The sequence below is a fragment of the Plectropomus leopardus genome, chromosome 23 (assembly GCF_008729295.1).
Source record: "Plectropomus leopardus isolate mb chromosome 23, YSFRI_Pleo_2.0, whole genome shotgun sequence".
Taxonomy (NCBI): Eukaryota; Metazoa; Chordata; class Actinopteri; order Perciformes; family Serranidae; genus Plectropomus; species Plectropomus leopardus.
Genome location: NC_056485.1, coordinates 13,696,583 through 13,719,872, shown reverse-complemented (window position 1 = coordinate 13,719,872; position 23,290 = coordinate 13,696,583). Strand labels below are relative to the sequence as shown.

The window sequence follows — 23,290 nt, the reverse complement described above, 5'->3', positions numbered from 1 at the left end:
AAAACAATTTTTTATTTTTTTCCCTTCTTTTACTGATTTTTCTTAGCAGTGATCAGTACAATTATGCCGGTGCAAAGAAAATATAGAGTTGGACTCACATTTCATTAAAGCTGAAGATTTTTCCACAAATAAAGACATAGTTCATGGTGTAACTGTGAGTGTTTATCAGCCTGTAATAAATGTGTCTTCTTTTTTTAACAATATTTCCAACTAAACTGTCAAAGTCTTCTCCTGAAGATTTGCATTGGAACAATACTGCCATCTAGTGGCCATGGTAGCATTGCACAGAGCTTCATGTAACATGCAGTGACATTACATCAGCTCATCCACTGGCCCTACTTATATGTAGATAAAATGTTTTTTGGTAGAAAATGTTCCCCAAACAATAAACTACTACAGGGGAAAAACTAATTTATAGAAAATGGTCGCAATTAAACTGTTAGTTTATTTTTAAACTATTAATTATAATTAAACTGTAAGGTAATTTATTATTAAATCTTTACTCTGTAGCATTTACATTTATAATAATTATTATAATTATTAATCTTTACTGTAAATCTTAGATATATAGACTATGGGTGTTGTTGTACAGCAATTGGTCACGCATGCGCAATCCAATGAAGAAAAGGTCTACGCCACACCCAAGCCACATGGTGAGTCTAGCTTTCTCACGATTTATCTCCGAATTAATCGGTCATCATCGTCTCCTATCGGTGTATTATCACGGATATAAATGTCTTAGGTTATAATTCAAAAGTTCACGGTGCTTTAAATCCGAAAATGATCGATTTTAAACCATCCCGTAACTTGATTTCATCCTCCACGTTTTCTTCAGGTCGAATGGCGTAGCACTGCTAGCATTTTAGCTTTTACGTGACTTTTTAACGGCACGATGCAGGTTAAGTCAAATAATGACACGGAATTGTATTTGTGTCAAGAGTATGAGAGTGATAGCATAGTTAGGCTGCAGCCGATTCTGTCAATATGCATTTAATCCCGTGATTTATGCTATGGGTTTGTTAGCATGACGTGCTAACCGGAAATGACTACGCACTTCGTGGATATATATAGTTTTGAGGGAAGTGCCCGTTTATTGGCAGTGCGAAGTGTGTATGCTGTAAACTTCAATCACACACCAACCAACCACCAACTAATAGGAGTTAAGGGTGTGTGTGTTTGTTTGTGACGTAGAAAAGAAGAGAGACGTTAAAACCGATTTTTTCTGATATAGTCTCGAGCGCGTTTTGGTCAGCGGCACGGGGCTGTTTACCAGTGACGTCTTCAAATCTGTGAGTCAAATTATTATCTGAATTTGTCTTATAATATATATATTTTACTCTGTCTTGATCCTCCCTTAAACCTGCTGCGACATCACTTTGTTGTGCTGCTTTCAGACGCCTCTGTAGCATTTACATGTTTCAAACTCTGATTGCTGAGATTTTGTTGTTGTTGTTGTTGTTGTTATAAAAGGAAATGTTTTTGGTAGAAAATGTTCCCCAAACAATAAACTACTACAGGGGAAAAACTAATTTATAGAAAATGGTCGCAATTATATATTTAAAATTATGTTCAAGGATGACTATTAAAACTTTTTATTAGTTCTTGCTAGTTTTGGGGTCATCTCTTTTGTCATCTCCTTGCCGCCTTCTCATGTTTTTGAAAGGAATCGAGCTCATTTGCTCAGGTTTCAATGTGTCTGTTATTATTATTAGTAATTTTACTTGTTTACTGCTTTATTTTTTTTAATTGTGTGAGCTTCTATTGGTGTTTTTTCCTACTTGTTGTTATTATTGTTTTTTATCTATTACTTAATATGTTCTGTCGTCCTTATATGTCATTGCCTTGAATCTATTTTAAACACTTCCTTAATTTTGTCTGGCCTCGAGTCGGCAGTAATGATAGATAGATAGATAGATAGATAGATATACTTTATTGATCTCAAAACTGAGAAATTGGGGATGTTTGATCTCTGTAGTTACATTTCCACTTTAAGTGTAATGTAACAATTTGTAAACTCTGTTTTTAAAGGCAAGTAAGCACCCAAAAGTCATGTTTGAGTAAAAAACAGACATTTACTAGAAAATTACTTTGGTTAGAGTTAACCTCTAACAGAATATTACTTTACTAAAAATCTAAAAGTATCTCATAATTACTGTACTTAATTATCAAAAAGTAATTACATTAAATGTACTTAAGTATTGTTTGTAAAAGTACGGAAAAAAATCTGATAATTTAAAAAGGCAAACAGTCAGCATTCTGATAAATATGTTTATTTATTCATAACATGTACACTGCCTTAAAATACAGTGTACACAACACTTGAAGAAAATTAGGTTGTCTTAAATTGGAATTTATATAACAAAATCCAGTTTTTCCTTCCCTATTTTGAAAAATACTTTGGAGAAATGAAGCGAAAATATCCATTCTGTTTAGAAAATGTAGTGGAGTACAAGTGAAAATTGACATAAATAGAAAAACTCAAGTGGAGTACAGGTACTCCCAAAAATATTTCTGTATTGTATCAAAGTATTATTACTTAATTACATTACAGCGCTGTTTAAAGGTGCTATATGAAGCTGTTATTATATAGCGTGACATGAAACAGTGATACTCAGCAGCCCACCTGTGGGAATATTTAAATATAAATGATAACCAGTATTTTGTATCAGCGTCAGCTATCACTCAAGGGATTAAAATAGACTGTGCACAATTAAAATGCAGCCAAATATCATGATTAACTTGTGTGTTAAGTGTCCTAAATGATCTATTCATTCTTGAGAAGCTTTTTTTAACAGCGGAGTGGAAATAGAAAGCCTGAAACAGTGAAATTATTCTACAGATATGTGTACCCTTTTTACCTTTCACCATCATTTTTGCTCAGTAGTCTTTTTTTCCCCCTGTGATCTTAAAGGTCAGAGGTTGGTATGTGAAAAAGTTGTAACCTGATCATCTTAAAATAAGCTGCTTGCTGTGTATCAATTGCTAACTTTGTCAACATGTAGTTTGTAATTTGAAGTTCAGGGTTTGGTTCTTTATTAATGCAAATGTTGTAATAAAATGCATAAAATGCAGATCAGATGTGGCAAATTGGCTCTCATAACAGGCCAGGTTTGACTCATGTGTTATGAATGTCCAGTGTGACCATGTCGTTAACTTTCTCTTTACTCCTCCAGGCACCACGACCAAAAAGGCAGCTAACAAACAGAACATTAGGAAAGGATCAGGTGCTCCAGCTAACTGGAGTTTTTCGTAAGTAACATTTATTATATACCTTATTGTTAATTTAACCTAGTACTGAGTTTGTGAACTTGATGCCCATTGTGACGTCATGACCACGAACAGAGTCAGCTGCTTCTTTTGACCTGAATACCAGTAACATTAACAACACATAGTGCAAACCTTTTACATGCATGCAGTGTCTTTGGTATTCATGGACATTTGACCAGAGTGTAAGAACTTTTTTAAATAACTGTGTTTCATTTTCAGGTCAGTGTCACTGATGAGATGAAGCCAGAAAAGCCATCTACCTCATTTGCACTTGAGCCTTTGTTTCTGGGACCAGCTGGCAGACATGTAGCAAAACCATGTGAACAGGTAGGACTTTTCAGACTACGGTTATTATAGTAAATCAAAACTAAACTAAGTGTGAAACAAACGTTTTGAGTTAACTGAAAAAAGAATAAAAACTAGACATTTCACAGAAAGTTATGATAAATTATTTTGTGTACTTATAAAACAAACTCAAAATAAAAATACAAAAAAAAACTCTTACTGAGGTTAAAAAATTTAAAAGCTAGATTCTAAACAGAAATTACTGAAAACTAAACTAAATTGAAAAAAATGACAATTACAAATGAAATACAACTAATCAAAAGTACAAATTACAGCTGACATCAGTTGAAGGCATGTGGATTAAATCAAACCAAAATTGTTTTATTGTACAAAAAATATATAATACTATCACTCAGTACTCTTAATGTATTGAGTGAAATTGCTGAATACAAGGTAGTATTAAAACATCTCCAGTTAAAGTATCTCTGCATTCGATTCTTTATGCAAACGGTCCCAGCCGTCCCAAATATTTTGTTGTGATACAACTTTTGATTTACACCACCACTTTCATCCATGTCAGGATACTAGAAAATGAGATTTTGGTGGTCAAAGGTCAAGGCCATTGTGACATTTTTGGCTATAACTGAAATATTCATATGGAAATTGTGACATAATTTATCAATAAATTTTAGTTTGTACCTTAAATAAAACAGTTCTGCATGTAGAAGCTCTTTAACAGAAACTGTTGGGTGTTGTAATAATGATGAAGTTGGACTGTTGGTCTTTCCTCTTTATACCTGCAATATTTCACTTGCATGTCTGACTCGGCACATCTGTCTTTTTATAGGGAAGATGTCCCAGAGCATCCTGCTGCTCGTGAGCCTGCTGCTTTTCACCCAGAACCCCTCTGTCTGTGGTTAGTTTACACCTTTAATTTCATATTTGCAAAGAGAAATGTCACCATACACTACAGATTTTATTGCTTCTATTTAAAATATTCTCAAAGAATTTACAGAATCAGTTGAACTAGTGATTAGTTTCCCACCTGCAAACGAGATATGCACTGAGACCAACTACAGACACATCTATGGATGGAATTTAAGGGCTCACATACTAAAGTTGTCAGTTTGTCTGGTTCTCATGCCCCCCCCCTGTTTCCACGACAGGGACATTTAATGTGAATGCAACACAGACCTACTATGAAGCAGAGGAGAACCAGGACGTCTTACTGGAATGGACATTTCCAACCAACGCTGACAGTCCAGACTACCCCACAGAAATCTACTGTGAACTGTTAGCTGATCGCGGGCACCCAATCATACTTCATCTGTTTAAAGGTGAAGAGTTGAAATGGTCACAGAGTAAACAGTTCAGAGAGCGAGTCCAATATGACAAAGACCTCCTCAAACAAGGACGACTCAGACTGAATATTTCCAGACTTACGACTGATCTCTCGGGCCTGTGCCTGTGTACTGTTGTCACAAGTAATGGGACGGACAGCGGGAGAAGCTTGCTCAATGTCACTGGTAAGCGGCATCAGAACCTCAATCTTTACTTCTTCTATTTGGGAAAATACTTAATCTGTTGTGGATAATATATTTTCTTTTTGAGTAAAATGTATAATGTGCACATGAATGACAGATTTGTTTGGTCTCTTTACAGCAGCGAGGGGTATGTCTGAACCTAAGAAACCGAAAACAAGTCAACTGCCAAAAGAGAGTCGAGGAAGAGTCGGTCTCTACTGTTCGCTGGGACTGACAGGAGTAGCTCTGCTGGGTTTGTGTTGCCTTTTATTCAGGCGATCTCCGCCCAAAAAACAAGATCCAATCAATCCAGAGCCGAAACGAGAAGATTCAGTCATTGAAATGGAGCCGAAACGAGAAGATTCAGTCATTGAAATGGAGCTGAAACGAGAAGATTCAGTCTCAGACAACAGTTTGGGATATGAAACGCAGAACACAAATTCATCAGTCAGCCTCAACGTTTGAGAGCACACTTTAAGCCCAGTTCAGACCAAAGATTCATGACAAGACTTTTTTTTGGTCATTTAAATTTTTATTTAAGACTTAGGATTAATCAAACATCATATAAAGAAAGAAAAACCCAAATGCTTCAATATATAGAAAATACAACCATCTTAAGAAAAACAACAACAGCCACAACATGCCTATCTCAGCACGTAAACATAACATAAAGCGTATCATCATTTGTTACATACTAGATATTGTCCCTTTGAGAGACGCTAATTGAATTAAGTAAACTAAATTAAATGAGTCTTCCTACCCTAACATATTATAGTTACTTATTTCCACCATTTGTTGTAGTAGTAGTAGTAGTAGTATAGTAGTAAGTACTTGCAGTGCACTGGTCTGCAGTGTTCTAATAACCTGCCAGTTTACACCAATGCGACTGGACGAGACGATGCATCATCTCGAAAGCAACGACTCAATACTTCCATTCTGATTTCCACATGTCCCGGCTTATTTTGTAGCTGAATATTATTTGAAGCTCCTTAAGATAAGAGTGTGGAAAGTGATATTTGGTGTAGCTGCATCTCTGAGTGATAAAATGGCCAAAACATAAACATGGCAGCACCCAGTGATTCATCCTTGCTGCATTTGACCCCACAAATCAGTGTGGGACGTCAGCAAATCAGTAGGTGATGTCATTGTAGCTGTTTTTAGTACTTATATAATTTGTTATAGCAAATGACACCAGCAGCAGGCATGACTCAAGCTATGACCAGCCAGTTCACACGGCTGCAACTTTTCTCTGTTACGGTTTTATAATCTTTGGTCTGAACTGGGCCTGACCAAGGAGGGTGGAAAGAGGAGAAGTTTCTGTCTGAAGTAATGCCACACAGTTGGGGTACATCACATGTGCAGTGAAATCTAGTCGGCAGTCACCCGGCCTTACTGGCTGATTGCCCGGCAGACTAGATACAACCGCTTGTCTGCTGTACCCCAGTTGTGAGACGTCATTTTAGACCGTGACTTCTAATCTTCACCCTCCGGGCTGAATAACTTGCCATTTTTGTGATTTAATATTGCAGCAAACGGCTTGCGTTAAATGAGTTTGTCCCTCTGCATTAAGTCAAGACTTCGACATTACCACCGACCTCATCTGATGCAACCAAGATAACTCAGTTAGTACTTTATCTGCAAAGACATGCACTCTCAGTGTTGTACAGAGTGAAGGCTTCCATAATATGGTGAATACAGTGGATTCTTGTTAAACCACGACCTACAACTCAGCGACATCGCGGTGTTCAAGTTGCACATGGGGTTAAAAACGAGCGTGCCGGGATCTCAGCTCAGCTGGGACTTTCTTGGACATACGATGCTTGGACATTGAGGGCCGCTGAATTGTACGTAACCATAACAGCTCATCATGTATCAGCTGAGTGGAAGCAGGACTCGTACTACAAACTAGAGAGAAGCATGACACACACACTGGAGATAGAACTTAGTAGTGTTACTACAGAAAGCTGTTACCGAGTGGAGATTGTAAGCAAAAGATCCTGCAATTGTAACAGATAACACATCCAATATGAACTTTGTGGCTGGACTTGTGGACATGAACCAAAAACAGTTTTCCTTAAAGCCTGAATCTTACTTTACTGAAAGCAGTGGAATTGGGAACAATCTTGACAATACGCTGCAGGATCAGATGTGCCTCGAGCAGCCACCAGCTGAAACACAAACCAACTGTAGCTATTAAAATCCAGGCTGATCCCAGATGACGACACAAGGTGGAGCTGTTCTGGCATGATAGAAAGACAACTAAAGCAGCAACCTGGCCTCCATGCAGCACTTCCGCCAGCAGAGGCCAGAATGAGTGCAAAGGACGTCTTAACATTGAGCCAGGCTCACATCGCATGTGCAGAAGTGCCAAACCAAGCCAATGAGGAAAGCCACCTTGGTTGATGCCAAAGAAGATCATGTAAACATCATTTCATTAAATCATGCCAAGTTTGTCATGAGCACAGAAGGAAAGCTCGGACGACAGACAGTGGAAGGACATCAAGGTTGCTGTAGCTCAAGATTTGGGAAAGAGTGTTTCCAGTGAGAGGGAGACGCCGTGCCTGGCATTAGCGCTCCATCCTAGATTGAAGGATCGACCCATTCTCACCAAAGCTGATGCTTACTCCAACATGACACATGCTCTGATGGCTGCCATAAAGAAGCAACAAAATGTGAGTATATTATTGATAAATGAATTAGGCTATTTGTTTTTATGCCTCTGCAAAAGTGACAGCCGTGGCCAGAGGCATAATGTTTTTTGGACTTCACATTTGTACGTATGTTCTAGTCTCGTGAATCCAATATCTCAAGAACACCAATAGAGAATTCCTTCAGATTTGGCACAGATGTCCTCTTGGACTCGAGAACGAACTGATTAGAATTTGGCGGTCAAATATCAAGGCCACTGTGACATTGTGAAACATGTATTTGTCCAAGCAAGCATTAATCCGTGAATTATAAAAGAAATCACACAAACTGATGCTGTGATGTTCTGCAAAACCTCTTATGCTCGTCGTATCTCAGGAAGAGAAAGGGAAGTTTGTTCAAATGCCGACTTGGTCGAAACTGCTAAATGTATTGATCTCTTTTGCTACCATATTGAAGATGTGTGTGGAGAATACATGTTTTAGATTTGTTTTTTTGAATATTTGAGTGATTTTCTACTAAGTATGGGGAAAATTATATCAGATTAAGTCGATGGATGGAAGGGGTGCGTACCACAGAGACAAGGGAATGCAAACTTTTAGACGCCGTTTAATCAACGGTAAACTTAGAAACTCTAAAAACTGAGCGATTTGGTGCCCCAAAATTTTACTTACATTGCCTTGGGCGTTCTGCTGCTCCATCTGTGCCCAGAGTACGCGCTGCACTCCAAGAGTGTGGTGTAATTAATAACCAAACAGCATATATTGTAATAGCGCTGCCAATGACACTCTGAAAATAGAAAATGAAAACATGGGGCAAGGTGTTTTTCTTGTGGTGGGTGCTCACAAACTAATGTATGGGCAAACCCTGATTAGATGACTATTTAATCTTAATAGTTGAACTTGTATAATGTACAAAAATATCACTGTGTACTAGGATAAATTTGGACAGACATAAAGGTGTTTTGCAATTAATACTTTTTTTTGTGCTTATGTTTTTCAGCAGAAAGTGGAAGTAAGACAGTTTTAGGAAGCTAATCATTCTCCAAGCAACACATTTCCCAGAAGACATTGTTATTGTACTGAGAGGATTCCTGAAAGCTTGAAATGTTGCCCTGCTCATCTTCCTCTGCAAAATCCCTAACATGAAAAAATCAGCATATACATTCAGACTGGAACAACATCCTAAAGTCAAGTTAAAGGGATCCAAGAATGTTTACTATTGCAATGAATTTCTTTGATTTTTGTAATTTATTTTGAATCCTGCAAGCACTTGTTTTTCATTGATACTGACAGATTTAATTCTGACTGCAGTATGTAGAATCCCCACATACCAGACTTTGCACTTTAGGAGAGTCACAGCTCCCACATTACTCCCTGTGGGTGTCTGTGACCTCACTTAACTCCGCCTCCCTTTCGCTCTTATACTATAGCTGAGATTTTGTTATTATTATTACTGCAGTTGTGTTAGAATATTGGATGTTTCAGACGATTTCAACAATGGTTTCATGTCTACTTTTTATGAAGAAAAAAAATATTTTTTTAAAAACCAAAAGTAACATATAAGGCATTATTATGAGAAAGTGTTAATGCTCCGCTACATATCAAGATAAAAAACGATCAACACTCAGATATGCAACCTACCACGCCACCTATAAAACAATCAACCCAGAGAACAAAGTTGCCTTTAGAAATACAGCATGTGTATATACTGTATTTTGAAAACTCATTTTATGACTTTTCAGACCCTCACGTGCCTTTTTTTTTTTTTTTTTTTAAAAAGCTGCTACCACTACAACTAAATGGTAAATCTATCTTGCCTTGTATTGCACCTTTCTAGTCTTTTGACCACACAACACACTTTAAAACTACATATCAAACTGCTACTCAGCTTAAACCTTTGAAACCTGTATCTATATAAGCTTTTTTCTGCTGCTTTCAGGTTCCTTTCACAAGCATTTCTTTCAAAAACTTGCAAAGTTGCTTGTTGCCTATTTTTGCACAAAGTATCAAGAAAATTAAAAATAAGTAACTAGTGGATTTTAAAAAGAAAAAAGCTGGGTAAAAACTGTAATTGATTAGTATCTTTACATATTCATAATTGTGACAAGAAAAATGACCCCAAAAGAAAACGAGGAAGAAAATTATGGGCAATTACCTAAAAACTAGGAGAAAAAAATTAAATATTTTAATTATGTATTCAAAATTATGTTACTGGAAGTTTATATATTTAAGTATATTAGTAAGTATATTTGCACTTTCTTCACTGTTTTTATTTTGTTATTACATTTTGTGCTATGTTTCAGTAAATGTTATGATTGTATTTTCTTTTCATTGCTGGCAAAGTTGCTCTATTTTTTTTCATGTGCTTTTGTTAGGAATCTGTGTTATTTACACAGGTTTCAAGGATGAACCATGTACACGTTGTGAAAAGCCATCCAGAGCAAAATAGTTGTTCAGTATCTTGCTCAAGAATAATTTGACATGTGCACAGAAAGAGCTAATCTGAGCTACAGCCACCAATCCAGACGGTACGATCTAATCGGTACAGCTGTTGAACTCTCAGGATGGCAGTTATTATTTCATTTACGGAGGCATCACCGAATGTTTCAGTTAGTGGAATGACACGAAACAGTAAGAAGGGGGGTCTTTCTCCCCACTTAGGTTCGGCAGCCTCTTTACTGTACATTTGGATAGTGTCAGGTTTAAGTAAGGCTATAGGCAATTTCAAACCAGCTGCACAAAGAGTTAAAATGAGTCCCTGTTTATTTCCTGTTTGGATGCACCTGATTTGTACTGGCAGATATTGGCTTTAAAATGAAATATTTAAATCTGCCAGCATGCAGGATAAACTGATATTTTATTGACAAAGTGAAGATGTACAAAATCCTGAAATTAAGTATTTTACTTGTTCTGCACAATGAAGACATTTTGCATTCACTGAAAAGCATTGCATTTAATGTCTGTCTGCTGGCTGCCATCACTATATCAGTATGTATGTGGGGGAAAAATAGGATATATTTATATCAGTAATTGCACAAATGTGTTATATATCGGATGTCAGCAAAATATCAAATATGGTGCATTTCCTGTGGGAATGTTTTTTAATGCAGATGCTGATGTTTTTCACGGCTCTGCCAAAATGTGTCTTGACGTGTGCATTTTAGTCAGTCCACTGTGGCCTTTTTCCATCACTGACCTCAAGCTGCACTCTGACTATTATCATAGAGAAATATGGTTTTTTTTTATGTGTTAATAATGGACTGATTGCTTGGCCCGTGGAATTGCTGATTACAATTTTCTCGAGAATCACTCACACAAACTCAACACTGCCTCTCTTTTGGTGTTAAGCAATAAAGCACCTGAGCCTCTAACAGCTATAGATTCACTGTGATGTTTTGATAGAAAAATATTGAAATATATCTCCTGCAATATCCCTGCCAAGTGTAAAGTGGATTGGATGAATGGTTCTCGAGAAAGACACACACATATCGCTGCTTTATTGTAACACTTAAATGTCAGTAGTTGAATGTCTCAGATGTTGCAGTATGTCTTATAGGCACTGGGCTCCCTACAGATGAATTCTATTTTAAAATATGTATGTGTGAAAAGTGTTTTGTAATGTTTAATAAATACATAATGTGACCAAGTCAATCAGTTATTGTGTTAAATTGTTGACCAGAAATAATCATGATTAGAAGCATTGCAGCCTGATGTTTACCTCTGAGAGCCACCACAGATTTCTTTAGTGTCTTTTTAAGGTGGGACAGGTGGTTTTCAGAATAGATTAGAAATACTTTATTAATCCTGTGAGGGATAAAGGTGATTTTAGATGTAGCTCAACACAAGATAAGGGTGGAGCGTATGTGGACCATTTCCATGCTAAATTAGGTCTCATAAAGTTGTAGCAGGTTTGGGGTTAATGCTGTTTGTTAAACAGAAAAATCCATGTGATGATTTGTAATCATAAACCTAGAACACTTGGAGATTTCTTTTAAAAATTGCATTTTTCAGTGACGAGCGCTTCTGTTCTGGAAACCACTGAGAGACCCCCGTATTGTCAGTATATCTATGAAAACCATACATCCTGATTTACTATAAACTACACACTCAGTGTTTGTTAGGTTTAACTAAAGCCAATCACAGATATGTGTGTCATGCACTGAACATAAATAAGGTCCATACATAATGTATGTTTTAATAAAGATAAATAGTTAAAATCACTATTGTACAAGGCTGCCATCTGCTGGCATGTGAAGGTAAGTACATGCGTTGAACTACTTATAACCACCACTTTTATTTTTCTTTGCATCATCTGCATGTCAAAAATAATAAATCCTGACTCTCTTAATCCCTGTACAGTTTCGTCGAGTTTTCTGCAAATAACTATAGAATTTGGTAATAATTGTCAGGAAAATCTGAGATTAATAACTCAGTTATTTGTGTTGAGTTTAAAAGTAGCTGTTGATTTATGGTGGCATTTGTTTATTATTGGTAATGTTCATGTAAAAACTCACCTGCAGACAACTTTTTTTTCTTGTTTTTGTAAGGCAATTACCTTGTAAGTGAAAACTGACTTGGCAATAAGCCTTATCCTGAGTCTGATGCCATTTAAGCATTTGGAGGGAATAAATTCCTTAACATCGTATAATTCAACAAGGAATCAGTGTGAAGTTTGGTATTTCTTTCAAGAAAACTTCCAAGGAATTTTTCCAATTCAGTCCAATAACTGAACTGTTAAATAATTAACAAATTACATTTACAGATTGAAAATATTCCTTCTTTCCTTCATATTTTAGGTAGCAATCATCAGTACAGCTGTGTTGGTAAAGACTTTCACATTAAATCTGAATATTACAGTGATATTTTATATACAGTGATATAAAAGTGAGGCATAAAGAATAGCAAGAGAGAGTCGAAACATTAAAAGCAGAGAGACAAAAATAAGTACACAAGCTATGTGAATATACGTTTTAGGGGTAGGGAAGTTTGTGTTTCTAAAAACTAAAGGAGATCCATCTTAAGGCATGCATTTTCTTATTGCCATCGCTAAAACTTTATTACACTCTAAATGTGTATTATAACGCATATCCCTGTTCTTTCTGCTTTTGTAATGTGACTCCAAAAATCCTATAATCCCATAAAAACTTCCTGGATCGGTCAGTACAACATTGTTTGGAAGGAAGTGGGTCAGGAAATTGAGAAAACGTAGATGGCTCCTTGACCTGCTGTTGGCAATGCACCACGTTGCTGAGCTCCTCCAAAAATGTAGAAATGGTCTGAATAAAATGTAGGTTAGTGGGTTGCAGCATTGCCCCGAAAAACAGTATTGTGCACACGCTGAAGATTTAAATAAAATGAAATAAAGTGGGTCGCCAGAGATAAATGTGTGAAAATACACACAGGAGCATTTTTATTAGGTATAAATAGGTTCGTCCTGGGGTTTCGGATTAGTTCCTGCAGCCTCGGGGAAGCAGAGAGAGACAGACAGAGAGAAAGAGACAGCATGTATCAGTTGGTATCATTTGGCAGAGGAAGACAAAGACTCAGGAGGAGCTTTATCTCCGTCAGTGTAAACAGGACTGGGCTCTGCCTGCCTCACTGGCATTTCCTGACCAGGACAGTCTGAAACACAGAGACCGAAAACTCCACGTTCAACAAAGGAATGACATTTTCTACATTAAATAACAATAATAATAAAAACACTAGGCAACATATTTACATTAATCAACTTGTATAAAAGATGAAATATCTGAATTGTATCTTTTAAAAAAAATGGAATTATTTTTACCACTTTAATTCCTCCAGGGTTACAAATGGTTCTTTATTGTTATTGTTTTTTTGGGTTTTTTACACAAAGGACTCATTTTGACATGTAAAATATTTATGGGTTTTAGTTGAAACAGTTTCCCAAAAGTTCAGCAATATCTATTTATATATGTAATGCTTTATAATGAATATTTCAGATTTAGAAATTAGTTCATACTGCATGTGATAGTCTGGATTAAATAAATAAAATAAAAAATGTGGCTGATAATAAGCAGGAGGGAACTTAACATTACAACAGCATAAGAAAAAGAGATATGAACTGAATACATAGGCCATGCGAGTGGAAATTGAAAAGTGAAAATATTTATATTTAAATAACAAACCAATCAAGTTTGCATAAATTAATCAGAATTTGATTTGTTGCCAGTTTTTCATATGCAAAGAATTTACTTTGGATGACAGTTGGAGAAAATTACAATTAAAGTACAATAATTTACAATAAAAGTATGAACATATAATATATAAATGATATATGATATAGGCTATAATCTGTGCTATACAGACCTGTAATGTGAATAAAAGAAAGATAGTTTTGAATAAGGACAAGCAAATGTTCATAGTTCAAAGCATAAATATATGTAGGCTATTGATTAAAACAAAGTGCAGCTGAAATTATACATTTAAGCAAAATATTAACAAACACATAAATAAATTAATAAATGATTTAATAAGTAAATAAATAAGCTATTTGTGTGATTAAAAATCAAGTACAGTGTAAAAAATATGAGTATAGTGTAAAGATAACAATGATGACAAAAATATAATATCAGTTTGGGAAAACACATTGTATTTGAATAGCAGAAGAATAATAAAACGTATAATCAATTATTTCACCAAACCATAAAACCACCAGAAAAACAACGACGACTGCTAAACACTGCGACTTGCGACTTTCGGTGCGTTTGTCCCTCCCAGTCTGCCGTAGCCGGCCTTATCATTCAATACCGGAACTCAGGAGGTCCTTTTCCCCGCAGACTCCAACATGGTGAGCCGTTTTTCCTCACGATTCCTCTCTGAAACAATCACTAAACATCACTTTCTGCGTTTGTATTATCGCACACATACACGCCCTAGCTTGAAACTCCACATCTTATAAAACGGTCGATGTCTAAATTGTTTCTCAAAGCGTCGATTTTTGCTCTTTTATCGATCATTTAAAAATAATGTCACCCCTCTGCTTCTGATCACTCTGGGCTCGTTAGCTTTAATGCGGCTATCGTCGTTAGCTTTGGCTAAATGAACCGAAAGCTGCTGTTCGTTAATGGTTTCAATTTATGTACGACACTTTAACAGATACACTATACATATTTATAGCAGTTACATGTCGAAGTTAAATACATTATGAGAGTTAAAGTGGGTTAAAGTATGACAGTGTTAGCATGGTTAGGCCGCAGCCGGTGGTCCCAATCGGCATGCTAGCTTAGCTAAGCTAGCGCGCTGCATAGACTGACTGAGTTTACTCTCTTTTTCGGGGTTTCTAAAGTCGTTCACGCTGCGTACATACATTTACGGTTGTTGTTGTTTTCTCGGACGGTCGTCATCGGTTTATGTCCCGTTATTTAACCGCTGTTGTCTCTTTTCTCCTCCAGGCAAGAGGACCGAAGAAGCACCTGAAGCGCGTCGCAGCGCCAAAGCACTGGATGCTTGACAAGCTCACTGGAGTTTTCGTAAGTAATATTTCCGCAGTTCTTCATTATAATTGTATGCAATTTTGTTTTGTCAAGCTCAACTCTCATTGAAGCTGTGAGGTAGCTTTGTATGTTGGGGTTACATGAAAGGTCCTCTGTAAAGGATGGATACATGTAAAAGGCCAGGGGTTATACACATGTAGGTTATAATGATACACTCTGATGTGATGTGTACTTAAAGATAAGTTTCTTCTGTTTATGTTAGATCAGTTTGTGTCTCCTGAGCATTTTTCATTATAATCAGGTTTAAGAACAAATCAAAAATCCTTACTTTCGTGGTCGTTAGGTGGTGCTTTTATCATAACATCTGAAAAAGATTTAGAACAGCTTTTGAGATGTTTCTGAAGATAGTAAGAAAGAGTTGCAATTTGGAAATGTCTTATGTCTTAAAATGTGCAGCTGACTGAATACTATTCATTCAAATGAATCAAAACTTTTTGAATATCCTATTAAATCTTAGATTAGTTTTGATTAACTCTGGATTTTATCTTTCTGAGTATCACATGTTTCATTGTGTGACTGGGGAATAAGAGATGAGTATCACAAGCTGGGGCAATGTTTGCTTTGTAATAGAGCATAAGTACAATTCTGGCTCATGTGAGCATGCATGATCTCTTCTGTTTGGAAGAAGTTAATTGTAATGTTTTTCTAGATATGATATGTAACATCGTGGCGATGCAGCCGCAGTGGAAATTGTTAAATTGAGGTTCATACATTGAACTGTTTGACTATAATGACCAGGAGCAGCTGCTATTGTTTTCTCAACATTGCCTTTGGTCTTTTCACTCCCTCAACGTCATCACTAGCTGTCATTTAGCATCACAGAAAAAAACCAAAGTAGTACGCAGAGTTTTAAATAAAACGTTTGTTCCATGAACACGAGTCATTGTATCATGTGCACATACTTCAGGGGATAATTGAGGTCTGTTAAATCACATCTTAACAAGAATGTGATTGAGATGGAAAGTTGAATATAAGCTTCAAGTGGCAGCTGAGCATCATGGTCTCTGATGGGATCATGTTTCTCCTCAAGCCCTTATCATACATGTGACATACCATACAAAGCCATTCCTTAAGATAATAATTGAAGTTTTTTTATTTCTCTCAGGCTCCTCGTCCTTCCACCGGTCCCCACAAGCTGAGGGAGTGCCTGCCCCTCATCATCTTCCTGAGGAACCGCCTCAAGTACGCCCTGACTGGGGATGAGGTGAAGAAGATCTGCATGCAGAGGTTCATCAAGATCGACGGCAAAGTTCGCACAGATGTCACCTACCCTGCTGGATTCATGGGTGAGTTGATTTTAATCGGAGATTACTCATAAATGCTACCGAATGGGTCTTTGGTTGTGTTTTGCTGCATATGAATTAATTTATTATGAACATCTGGAAATTGTTGTCATGGTGTAGATGCCTCTGTTAGATATAAGTTGTTTGCACAAGGAGCAGTGATGAATATTTGGTTTTGATCAGTAATGAGCTGAAACTACACAACCAATTCCTCTAAGAAGTTCTGAGCTCCAACTAAAACACTTTTGTTTCCAGCTCGCTGTCACACATTGTTTAGGACGTTGAAATGTGTTGGTTTATTGTCCAAAGTGGCGCTTTAACATATATTTGCCTCTGATTTGTTTGATTGAAATTGAGAATCTTTACGCTCCAGTTCCAGTTTTTGTCATGTAGTTTGTAGTTGTTTACGGAGGAGAAGTGGCTCCTCGGAGGCAGTTTGAAAGCCATCATTTGTCAATTTTTGAACATTAAAGGGACATCGGCTGTCATTTCAGTTCAGTCTTCTGTATTGGACATCTGTGGTGCCTCAGTCTTGGTTGTCAGATGTGAAGCTATCCTCTTGTTGGTTGTCTGAAAGGCCAAACTTTCACAATTTAGCCACTTTGGATGTTTGATTTTTGAATTTAATGAAAAAATGCTACATTTGACAAGTGTGAGATGGACTGCAGAGAACAAAGTCAGTTTTGTCTTGTGTAAATGTTTTTTGATGGGATGTAGCCATTTGGAAACTAATCGCTGCTTACAGACTAGACTTGTGATTATTGGACACAATCATCAACACCACACAACAGATGGGGCAACTTGAGTTTCTCCCACTTGGCTAGATTAGAAATTGGGAGAGATTGGAACCAAAACAAATGTCCGCTTCACTGACAAGCCATCTCAGTCATCAGTGCAGTCACTTGCAACATTTTGGGCATAAACAGCTTTCTGCTCGGTTATGTTTTCTCTGTATTGAAGGTTGTGGCTGTCATGAATACCTGTTTTGGGGTAACAAAGTTTTGGTTTGAAATGTCATTGATTAAAATGCTTTTTTGAAACGTGAGTTTGCAGTGGAGGTGCCTGACTTTTTTTGACATATTGCTTGATTATCTGAGAGCCTGTCGCTGGTGGTCAAACTATCATAGTCACAAAGTTAGGCCTATCGCTGAGTTTAAAGGTCTGAGAATAACTGCTAATTACTGTTGATGCATAATGAAAAATATAGGCTTGCTAGTTCTTAATTTATGGGCTTTTTTCATCTCATCTCATATGAAGAATCTCACAACACCACATGTGCTTACTCTCTTTTTTTGTAGTTTTTTTTTATGTTTGCTTTTCTAATTTTTGACTATTTTAAAATTCTCATCAAAACAAGTGGTGTGGACCTGTCAGCAGGGCTTTGAACAAAGGGGTTAATCTGTTTTTGTTTTGTCCACGCTTGCTGGCACGCCTCTTCCAAACCTATCACCCACCTTGACACCAACAAGGCCAGCAGCCTCCATATGGAGGTGTGGCGTTTTAATTTCAGAATCCAAGGGACGCCATCACTGCATGCTGACAGCTGCCTATTTACGTACACGCACACTAAACATTCGGTCACTCAGGGCCGGCAGCAGCAGAGGAGAGGATTGTTTATTGCGACAATTTCCCTTGCAATAAGATTGATGCCTGCTCATTTTAAAGTTGTTTCTTAGATTTAATATTAAGTCTTTGTATTACAAATGTTGGTATATACCTAATATTTTCTCTAAAATGTATTTGACCACATGACCAATATTTAGGATAACTTCGATTAGTCAAACTGACCTTTTGAAATAAAGTACTTCCAGTGTTGTTTTTGTGCAGAGAAGTTTCCGAGGTTCTCATGGCACTTGCAGGAGAAAACTTGAACCATAAGACACTAGTGATGCTGAATTTTTCCACATTTGGCCGCATATCTATTTGATTTAAGTGTCACACACACACACACACACACACACACACACACACACACACCCCCCTTTGTGCTGTTTATCAACACATTGTGCATCTCTTCAGATGTGACATGATGCTCTTGGTTTCCTCTGATCTATGGTCATAGTTTTATTCCAAGATGGTAAATTGGTACCTTGAAGAAGCTCAGTTATTGGATTGGACTGAAATGTTGTTAAATAAGGCAAGAAACTGTATTGGTAAAAATTTGCATCTTGTTGAGACAGTGTAGGTTGAAATCAATAGACCGTTTTATATGAAGGGGCTGGAGTTTATCAGCAACACACTGTGATGTGTCTGACTTTAGAGAGCGAGGGTAGGCGTTTATGGTCTTAAATTGGCACGACAACATGCAAGTAAGTCAGTGCTGGGTCATGGCAATTACCTTCTAAACACCAGCTCTTAAATGAGGAACAATCCTGCCAGGTGGAATATTTCTGTAACACTAACAGTGTTTGTGGTTTGACAACAAATAAACAGACCATTAGGAGTAAAGATGCGGTTGTTTGGTTTTGAAAGTGAAACTGTTCCAGTGAATTTAATGATTTTGACATTTGACTGACTTTTGTATAATCCAGAAGGTGTTGCACTCAGTATAATTACCACTTTTGCATTAAATAAAAGATGATTTGGATGCTAAGGCTGTTAATTGTTTGTTCTTCAGATGTGATCAGCATCGAGAAGACTGGCGAGCACTTCCGTCTGATCTACGATGTGAAGGGACGTTTCACCGTCCACCGCATCACCGCTGAGGAGGCCAAGGTGAGAAATCTAATTTTTCAGAAACTATTTTCAGCCTGAATTCCTGTATCTGTTGCCCCTTTTTTTTTTTGTTGTGATTACTCCTTTGTTATCTGATGACGCCTGAACATTCAGATATCACTAATAAAACAAAGACTAGAGAGAAGAGGAAGCTATCGCCTCAAAAACGATGTCAGAAGAGGGGGGAGGATACGTAGCACAAAGTAGAAGTTTGAAATTGTTATTGAGATTAAAACCAACATAGTCAACAATAGCAGGTTCTTGCTTAATGATTCAGTTTATGTTGGCTGAGTTTTGAGATTTGGCCTTCTCTTGATACTCTGGATTTGGATTCTGCCTCTTGCCAAATGAGAAGATCAGCTGTATTTGAAACCGGTTTAATCTCCAAAACCTCGCTCAAATCTGGTGAAAGTCCTCCACTGTGAAAAGAATTACAACAGCAGATTGGCAAGGCAGAGATTCATTCAAGACGAAAGACTATTTGAAGATGCTTTGTGTAGAAGAGTCGGGTACTGTTCTCTTTTGAAGCGCTGAATGGGGTACCGGGACCCAGCCGTACTTTTTGGGGGCTGTAGCATATTCACAGCAAGTATGTAATATAAAAAATAAAAATTAAAAAACTCAAAACAGCAGTCAGACAAAAAAAAAATGGAAACGAAAGTCTATCAGGGACAGAAAGGAGTGTCGCTGCAGCAAAAGTTTCGGCTCTCTGCGCAGCTGACGTAGCTTCCTGCCTGGCTTTGGGGCACTTTGGCCTCCTTTCTGAACCCGGCGGCCTCGTGGAGCTCTACTGTCCTCGCTGCAAAGCGCTTTCAAGCCGGCCACAAGGTTCTGCGAACAGCTTCCTGGCTTTTGGGCACTTGACCCTTTTGCTTCCTGTTTGAACATGGCGCTCTCACTTAGCTCTTCTGTACTGAAATGTGGCACAGATGTATTAAATCTGCGCTCTGTAGTACTTCTGTGTAATGATACTTTCTCTATGAAATTTGATTGCTCTCTCAGTCTTGAGACTAATGCTCGCATTCTCAGTCGTGCAGTTTTCATATGGTCCCTGGTACTTTTCCAAACCGGCCTCCTCTTCCTCTTGCAGTACAAGCTGTGCAAGGTGAAGAAGATCATCATTGGCACCAAGGGAATCCCCCACCTGGTGACCCACGACGCCCGCACCATCCGCTACCCCGACCCCCTCATCAAGGTCAACGACACAGTTCGCATCGACCTGGACACCGGCAAGATTACAGATTTCATCAAGTTTGATACCGGTAGGGTCCTCTCACTGCTGCAGCGTGGCTCTTATGCAAACAATGAATAAGCATATTTTGGTCTTTGATGAAGGAAATTCCTCTGACGTGAGTGTGTCACCTTCTGCTCCCTCCAGGTAACCTGTGCATGGTGACTGGCGGTGCTAACTTGGGGCGTATTGGTGTGATCACCAACAGGGAGCGTCACCCTGGCTCTTTCGACGTTGTGCACGTCAAGGACGCCACAGGCAACAGCTTCGCTACCAGGCTCTCCAACATCTTCGTCATTGGCAAGGTGAGGACACGAAGAAATATTCGGACCAGTCACTGTCCTATTTTTATGGTCTGTTCACACCGGTTCCCTGAAGAGCAGGTTATGAAAGAGCTTAACTCAGGTGCATATTTGTACTAAGTTCCGTCACACCTGCAAGAGAAAACTGGCCCCAAACAGAATATTTTATTTCTCAGTAAAAAAAAGAATTCAGGTAACTTTGGAGCAATGATGACACTTTTGGTTTTGATCAGCCTTGAAAATACACAACCAATTCCTCTAAGAAGTTCTGAGCTCCTTGGCTGAAAAAAACTCCATTAAAAAATAATTTCTCGAGCCTTTTTTTTTTTTTTTCAAGCATACTTTCACTTTTTCCGATGATTAAAAATCTCTGAGATGTTGTGCAAAAGTGGAATCTTACTTTGGTATCATACACTTGGTGTCTGCAGGTCCGTTAAGTCCTAAAATGTATTAAAATTAGATTTTATAAAGGTCCTAAAAGTCAGAAAATAGTATTCAGTTTGTTTGATGTCTTAATTATCACAAACATTTTATCAAATTTAATTTATTTTTGACATTACGAGTTCACATTTCTGATGTAACAAATCTTTAACCTCCATTCTAACTAAATAACCGTACGCCTACATAACGCCTACATAACGCCTACATAACGCCTACATAACGCCTACGTCTGCACAGGACCCATCAGATATGTCATATACCTGTAATGCTTTAATAAGACAAAGATGATTCATCCAAAACTCGGCCTCAAATTCGGTTACAAATGATCTGAAAGTATTGAAGTGTCTGATAGCTGTAGACGCTGACACGTTTATAGTTAATGCACACGGTCCCTTGGAAATAAATTTAAAAAAAACGACAAACTTCAACCTGTGAAGTCTAATTGTATAATAAACAAGAACTAACTATACTGTGAAAAGGTTTGCAAATAACAACAAAATGAGTAGAAAACAATTTAAACGCCCAAACCAACAGAGAAATATTCCATAAAATCTCGAAAACTCGATGGTATATCGGACGTCTTGAATGAAAGGAAGTTCCTTTCGTTGACAGACTTCTTTTGCGGTCCTTAGTAAATAAATGCTGTTAACTCAGTGAAAGAAGAGGTAGATAATGTGTGAAAAGCTTTATGGATACGTGCCCTGTCCCATCAAATCAAACCCATTTAATGATTAGGACTATCTGGCCTGTGGAGACTGTCGGCAGTAAAACGTCTCTGCCGCCTGACATTTGTTTGGCTGCTGAAGTGACCGGAGCTGTCAGCAGCGCCGTCGTCCCTCTGCTGCGTGACACTGATTCAGTGGCGCTTTTCTTTACCTTGATGATGCTGCTGAGCTGAAACACTGGCTGTCAGATGAATGTTAGCACGCTGAAGTGTTGAGACTTCTTTCCTTTTTTAAAAAAAAAATATACTGTTAAAAATACATTGTGTGCTGAAATGTCACTTTTCTGTTCTTTTCTTTCAATATAGGGATGATTATCTGGTTTTTTATTAGTCTGTTTATGTTAAAAAAAACAATAAACTGAACACTTTAGGAAGTACCCCCGAAGTAAATCTTTATAAGATTTCAAAAGAAAACTGTCAGAACTAATAATTCGTATGTGTATGATTATATACAACTGAATTTATGAACTATTTAAGCAACTACTAACTTGGATGCCCTCAAATTCCTTTCATCTAATTATCAAACCAAAACATAAACATGATAAACTGACCATAACAAATGAAAAAGAAACAGCAAATTGTCACATTTGTGAAGCTGAAATAAGCAAGTTTGTCCTTTTTATGCTTCAAAAAGTAAAAGAAAAAGGCTTTGTATAATTTTACATTATTTGAGGTTTAAGTTGTCTAATAATTTGAATTCTCTAAAAATGTTTGAACCTTGAAGAAATACTGCAGTTTTTTGATGTTTTATTTTTTGAGCATTTGTTAAATCTAAGTGGTTCAGCCAGCATGAATACAGAATAAAATCATACTTTGGAGCACTTTGCCCCAAATATACACCTGTCAACCACCTGCATCAACTGCTCCCTTTGAACACTAATAAATCTTTTTTTCTGCCCCTCTGTCTCCAGGGCAACAAGCCGTGGGTGTCCCTGCCCAAAGGAAAGGGAATCCGTCTGACCATCGCCGAGGAGAGAGACAAGAGGCTGGCCGCCAAGCAGGGCAGCAGCTAAACTGGCCACACAGAGGACAGCCTGACCCCTGGTTTTCAAATAAACTGTTATTTACAAAACACTTGGCTGGTTTCAGTGCATTTTTCCTTTTTTACTATCAGTTGGTTACAAGACTTTTTGCACATAGAAGTAGAAGTGCGTGAGAAATTGACCCAGAACGCAAAGTAGCTGCAAGTCCTGCATAGGCCCTTTTCAAAACACCAGTGGAGTTAATGACAATGATGGCTGCATTCAATTTAGGTGAGCCCGGGCTCTGGTATTATACACTGTCACTGACGTAGCGAGGACATTTAACCCTCAGAAACCTAGGCATATTGGTTTGACTGTTTTCAAAAACAAGG

The 23,290-nt window shown here is 37.6% G+C and overlaps 1 protein-coding gene, 1 long non-coding RNA gene and 2 other non-coding genes across 5 annotated transcripts; all 4 read left to right on the top strand.

The window, feature by feature from the left end:
* Positions 1-667: 667 nt before the first annotated feature.
* Positions 668-9,492, top strand: LOC121961967. 2 transcript variants are annotated; one of them, XR_006107099.1, is made up of 7 exons: positions 668-1,289; positions 3,174-3,249; positions 3,487-3,594; positions 4,400-4,468; positions 4,719-5,078; positions 5,215-7,747; positions 8,727-9,492. It is a non-coding gene; the product is annotated as an uncharacterized LOC121961967 (long non-coding RNA). The 2 variants fall into 2 exon arrangements; XR_006107098.1 differs by having other exon boundaries at positions 8,724-9,492.
* Positions 9,493-14,509: 5,017 nt separating this feature from the next.
* rps4x (ribosomal protein S4 X-linked) lies at positions 14,510-23,010 on the top strand. Its single transcript, XM_042512451.1, has 7 exons — positions 14,510-14,534; positions 15,139-15,216; positions 16,346-16,526; positions 19,141-19,238; positions 20,329-20,500; positions 20,617-20,774; positions 22,848-23,010. Exons 1-7 carry the CDS (start codon positions 14,532-14,534, stop codon positions 22,947-22,949), a joined length of 792 nt encoding a protein of 263 aa, XP_042368385.1. The 5' UTR covers positions 14,510-14,531; the 3' UTR covers positions 22,950-23,010.
* On the top strand, positions 16,679-16,754 carry LOC121962554. The gene has a single exon (XR_006107139.1). It is a non-coding gene; the product is annotated as a small nucleolar RNA SNORD61 (small nucleolar RNA).
* Positions 20,976-21,047, top strand: LOC121962553. Its single transcript, XR_006107138.1, has one exon. It is a non-coding gene; the product is annotated as a small nucleolar RNA SNORD61 (small nucleolar RNA).
* Positions 23,011-23,290: the final 280 nt, after the last annotated feature.

Coding starts and splice junctions, on each gene's coding strand:
- rps4x (XM_042512451.1), top strand. Junction 16,527..19,140: donor CTACCCTGCTGGATTCATGG/GTGAGTTGATTT, acceptor TTTGTTCTTCAG/ATGTGATCAGCATCGAGAAG. Junction 20,775..22,847: donor ACATCTTCGTCATTGGCAAG/GTGAGGACACGA, acceptor CTCTGTCTCCAG/GGCAACAAGCCGTGGGTGTC.